Genomic DNA, 6,000 nt, shown 5'->3' with positions numbered 1-6,000 from the left:
TAATTGCCATCTATTGCAAGAAGATACTTTTAAAAGCTAAAATGTTCTCCAGGATGGGTTTTGAGAGCACCTTGATTCCAGAGCTTGGAGAACAGTCTAGAATGAGTATCTCAAATTTTAATAAGCACCAAATCACTTTTATATAGAAAACTTAAATATATCCTATATGAGAAAAAAAATTAGACATCAAGCATTATCCAACAGGAAGTAATTTTATTATTGTGTTGTCATTTCTGCTTGTTCCCAATGTTCCAAATGTTCTTAAAGTGCTTGTAGGACCTTTTTAAGTAGAAATAAACAATGTTACATTTTTAAAAAAACTAACCATTTTGCACTTTCAGTAATTGTTTTACGAACTAGGAAAGTATTACAAAGACTGGTAAATTTGACAATAAAAATACCATCTATATTTATAAACATGAAGGAAAGTTTATCATAAATTTTTGTTTTTTGAGACAGGGTCTCCCTAACCCATATATATATATATATATATATACACACACACACAATATATATATATATATATATATATATATATATATATATATTGTGTGTGTGTGTGTATGTGTGTGTGTGTGTGTGTGTGTGTGTGTGTGTGAGTGACAGGCTGGCCTGGAACTCAATATGTAACCTAGGCTGGCCTTGAATTCCCAAGTGCTGAGATGACAACTGTAAATGCTACAGCTAGCCTTTTTAAAATACGGAAGAGGAAAAAGATGCCTAATCTTAGCAAATATTCAGCCATAATAAAATGTGACTTATTTTAGCAAAGAAAACACTGTGCTGGAAATTCCTTATATTAAAATGTTACGTTTCATTTTTTCAAAGTATTCTTGTTTATCTACACATGCATATATATACACATCAAACGCATATGCACCCAGCATGCAGTTCATTTGTCATTAGTGTGAGACATAGATTAGACCACTTGATTTTGTTTTTAAAATTAAAAATTGTATAACAAAACACCCAAAAGCAAAATAGAAATTGTACCAAATTTTGGTATATGTATGAGTAAATACAGAAGTACTCTTCAAAAAATTAGTGTTAAGCCATTTTAATTTTAACTTTTATTGCAAAGCACATTTTATAAACACTGGATAAATTTACATATAAAAGCTACATATAAATATACAGACACAAAAGAAATAGAGCAGTACTATTAATGCAAGAGAAGTAAACTAATAAGATATTTAAGCAAATTAGAATAAAAATCACTTTCCATTGCTATTAATTTTTCAGGAATTTAAAAGCTATTCAAAAATCATATATAATTAGTATATCATGATTACTATCAAAGTTTAGAGTTGCAGAAACAACTAGCACAGAACTACTTATTTTAAAAATGTTTCCAATATTCAATAGACAGCTGACAGTTTTTAATGTCAGTAAATATCCAACATCAGTAAAAGTTTTTATCTAGCTGAATAGAAATTTTCAGGCTTTGGTAAACATACTAAATTTGGTGGGAAAAACTTAATGTCTTCTTTACATTATTATTTTCCTGAGTTTTTACACAATGCCATAGATAAGATACAAAAGTCAATGTATAGCTTTGTATAACATTGCATTTTAGTTCTGAAAAAAAACCCCAAGTATTGAAATTATTTTAAATGTGAATGGCATTTAGTAATATAATAGACAGAAAAGAATGCATTTAATTTAGCTTAGCTAAGGGAAACGTTAATGCTTTTTGACCACTATTTGCAAAGATCATTTGTAAATTACAATCGAAATTCTATTATACCTGCCAGCAGTTTTTATTTGCACCTTATAAGATCATATTCACTTTGTAGAACATGATGCTCTTATAACAGAAATGTTGGAATGCTGAGTCAGCACAAGGCTAGGCACAGTGTAGATGCTCAATATTATTAATTTTAAAAAGTATTATTTCTACACAGTAACAATTCAACATGGTAGTTATAAGTTGGCCTGAAAATATCCAAAACCACTTTAAACATGAAAATACACATTTAGTAACAATCATGAAAGGAAATATTACAAGTGACCATTTTCAATCTCAGCTTTATAAAAATAGAGTTTCAGATCCCTTTAAATGGGCCTATGAAAGCTGTTCCCATTAGCTGGCAAATGTCAGAAGATCAACCTAGCAATACCTTTGACGACAACACACCCTAAAGCACTGAATCTGTGCATCTTTAGCCTGGACCCATCAATGTGTATTTCTGAACAATTCTCATGCCTCCAGGAAATTTACTATGATTAAATGGATTGGAGAAATAATGATTTTAAGTAATCAAAACTTTTTATCATACTTGAACATTAGTTGGCATGAATAAAAAAAAAAAGTTTTGTTTTTTTCTGAGACAGGCTTTCTCTGTCTATGACAGCTTTGTAGACCAGGCTGGCCTCGAACTCACAGCGATCTGCCTGCCTCTGCCTCCCTGAGTTCTGGGATTAAAGGCTCATACACCTGGCTCAGTGTATGGAGATTTTGACTAAGCTGTGTAGCTTATCCTCATACCTAAGTGTTCTTTACCTAAAAGTCACAAGTTTTGCTCTAGGTCTCTTGATAAGTCATAAGAGCTTTCAGACAGCAATCACCTCTGTCAAATCTGCTGATTGGTGTTCTAGAGTTTAATGTTGCCATATACTTTTTCTTACTAGAAAACAAGAATCGTCTGGTAGCAACTGTATTTAAAAAAACAGCCATACTACTTCAGAAGCAGTCCTTAAAACAGCAATGCCAGCATCAGTTAGAAGTATTTGCAAAGCTGGTTATTGACTATCTTAGTTTTTTCTTTCTTTTGAAATAGAGTCTCACTATGCTGCCAAGGCTGGCCTTGAACTCCTGAGCTCAAGTGATTTTTCCATTTCAGCATCCCAAGAAGCCTGGGAGTACAGATGGCAGCACCACCCTTAGATTTCACATACCCATTTCTTTAAAAAAAAAATTCAATTTACAAAATAGTCAACTCCATGTACAAAATCTGATTAGTCATATAATGCAGGATTGACATGATCTAACTGGATATGTATTTTTGAAAAAAGTGCATAGGTTTATTTATCACCTAGTAATAAACTCCTCTAAATTAAAAGAGAAAATAAGTAAAAAAAAAAAAAAAAAAAAAAAAAAGATCCTTTTTTTCCAGTTTTTTGAGACAGGGTTTCTTTGTGTAGCCCTAGCCTATCCTGGACTTCCTTTGTAGACCTGGCTGGCCTCAAATTCAACAGAGATCTGCCTGCTTCTGCCTCCCAAGTGCTGGGATTAACAGCATGCGCCGCCACCACCCGGCTTTGAAAGAGCTTCTAATTAGTATTAAAATCATGAACTGGTATCCACTTCTATTTTCTAATAAGAGTATTATATGAAAAGAAATAAAACTGCAAGCTTACTGTAGGAGGTTCAATAGTTTATACGATGATTAAAGCTAATTAATTTAAATGAACTATTTCAGGTTCTCAAGTAAATCATATGGTATTCAAAGTTCTTTTAAAAAAATAGCCTTTAACAATTTTAGCTTTAGAAAAATTACTAATGCTAGATGACTAATATACATTAAGTATATTATCAAACTCTCTATATAGAGGTTGGAAAGGGCTTAATACCACCGTTCACTTCATATTCCCATCTGTATCTCAGCAAAGTTATAGAAGCTGTCAACATCTCCAGATGCTGTCTCCTTCTTCTCTGATACAAACATCTATTTCAAAAGCAAGACAAACAAAGGATTAGTTCTGTAGCCCTTAAATGTCAAAAGCTATATCTTCACCGAACAAAGTCACAAACTTGGGGTTTTATTTTTTCAAAAGTTGTTTCCTCTGAGGTTAGCTAGAAGAGGGTGGTGGGTCCTGTGGAGTTACAGATGGTCGTCAGCCTACCAGTTAAAGGATATAGCACAGATACAAGTACTATTTGGTGGTAAGGAAAAGGAGGTAAAATGGAAAGTTGCATTGAGGTACAGTCAATAAGATCTAATACCTTTGTCCCGTTGAACATCTTGTTTACAATAAGGTGGCATCCTTCTACAGCACCATCTCCATTAAATTCCAGGGCAATCACAGGACCTGAAAGGCATCCCAAGAATTGTTTTCATAGCATGAATACAAATGTATTATGAAACTGATCCTTATGCTGGGCATGGTGGCACACTCCTTTAATCCCAGCACTCGGGAGCCAGAGGCAGGCGGGATCTCTACGAGTTCGAGGCCAGCCTGGTCTACAAAATGAGTCCAGGACAGCCAGGGCTATACAGAGAGACCCTGTCTTGAAAAACCAAAACCCTTAAAAAAAAAAAAAAAGAAATACCAAAACCCAAAAACAAAACAAAACCAACAACAAAAACAAACAAACAAAAAAAACCCAAACCCAAAACTCCTTGTGTTGTGTTGTTTTAGACTTTTGACACAGGCTCCCTACAAAGCCCTGGGTAGCCTAGGAATGTACTATGTAGACCAGGCTGTCTTTAACTTTTCCTCATCTTCCTGCTTCTGCCTTCTGAGTACTGGGATTACAGGTATGCATTACACCCAGCATTCAGTTTTGGATTCTTCCCTAAGAAATCTCCAGTATCTTCATCAGGAGGGGGAAGAGGGGGTAACTTCAGCCCCTACCCCCCCCATCTCTATCATAAAACACCAAGTCTCATCCTATGATGAGCAGCTCCAATACTATTATAGGACTTGTGTGACATCTTTAAAGGTTATGCATGTGTGTGGGTATGAACATGTGGAGTGCAGGTGCCTTGTGGTAGGCCAGAAGAGGTCACTGGATTCCCTGCAGCTGGAGTTACAGTTTGTTTTGAGCTGCCAGATTTGGGTGCTGGTATCTAAATTCCAGTCCTTTGCAAGCAAGCATCCTTAACTACTGAGCCATCTCTCTCTCCAGCCCCTTTAGTGTCATATTTTTAACTGTTACAAATTGTCTGGTTTGTATTCTTTTTAAAACAGGACTTAAACACACAAAACCAAAGAATCTCCACTCACCTAGCAGTACAAAGAATAGTGGGCAAAAGACCAAACAAGATAAAAAAAAATCCAAGTCAACATAAACAAGTCTTGCCAGGCAGCCAGCCTTCTTTCCAGCTCCCCTACTCACCAGCCAAGTTCTAGCTACCAATGATGGAACTAAACCGAAAGGGAATCGAGGCCAGACACCAAAGCAACACCTCCTTGCAAAGATTTTCCTTGAGTGTATCTTAAAGCTACATTCTAAAAGCAATCATCAAGCCTTTATTTTTAATCCTCTGAATAGAAATATTTGTGCTTCCTTTTCATCCATTAATTTGAGTACTTTTAACCCCCCCCCCCCCCCCGTGACTTACATTTTGGGGTAAAGATTCATGATTTAATCTTTGGTAACCTGGACTATAACACAAATTTGTTGGCAAGCATGGCCAAGGCCAATCAGACCAACAGAACGTGCATTTGAATTCAGTTAACGTTCATTCATTCAGCTATCACTATATTCCTAACAGATCAGCTTTTTCTTTCCTCTGATGACGGAGAAGTTGTGACCTCCAGGGGTTTACAAATGTGTCTTGAGAACAGGTATAAACTGATTAAACAAACATAAAGCAATAGAGAATAATGTAGTACTAAGTATGAGATACTAATATGAACAAATATGAAATGCTAAGTTTAATGTAATCATGTGTCCTGAACAAAGGACAAGAATGAGGAAGATCTCATTATAATTGGCACTAAAATAACGGGGGGGGGGGCCGGCGGGCTGCAATTTAGTACAGAAAACATACAACAAAGGCAAGCAATATGGCAGTCAACAGTGCACTCTGACCTAAAGAACAAGCCAAACTCTGAATTCACAGCACCACAGGGGCTACAGATTGTGATAGATACTGAGTAACAGAAAAGGTAACTGGTTATATTTTCTTGCTCTAGGCAAAAAGACTCTGTGGGTTGTAAGAAGAGGGTATTGAAGGGGCTGGAGAGATGGCTCAGCGGTTAAGAGCACTAGCTGTTCTTCCAAAGGACCTGTTCCAAAGGACCCTGAACCCATATGGCAGCTCACAACTG

General features: G+C 35.8%; 1 protein-coding gene across 1 annotated transcript in view; it reads right to left on the bottom strand.

The window, feature by feature from the left end:
* Positions 1-1,052: 1,052 nt before the first annotated feature.
* Positions 1,053-6,000, bottom strand: part of RP2 (RP2 activator of ARL3 GTPase) — a 28,146-nt gene continuing 23,198 nt past the window's right edge. Inside the window, exons 4-5 of the mRNA XM_084789321.1 lie at positions 3,947-4,032; positions 1,053-3,668 (exon numbers count right to left, since the gene is read on the bottom strand). Coding sequence (XP_084645447.1) covers positions 3,585-3,668; positions 3,947-4,032 — 170 coding nt within the window. The 3' untranslated portion in view covers positions 1,053-3,584. The remainder of the gene's footprint in view (positions 3,669-3,946; positions 4,033-6,000) is intronic.

The sequence above is a fragment of the Acomys minous genome (genome assembly GCF_964271855.1).
Source record: "Acomys minous genome assembly, chromosome: 7".
In the NCBI taxonomy this organism is placed as follows: domain Eukaryota; kingdom Metazoa; phylum Chordata; class Mammalia; order Rodentia; family Muridae; genus Acomys; species Acomys minous.
Note: the sequence above shows the minus strand (reverse complement) of the source record. Positions and strands in the feature narration are given on the sequence as shown.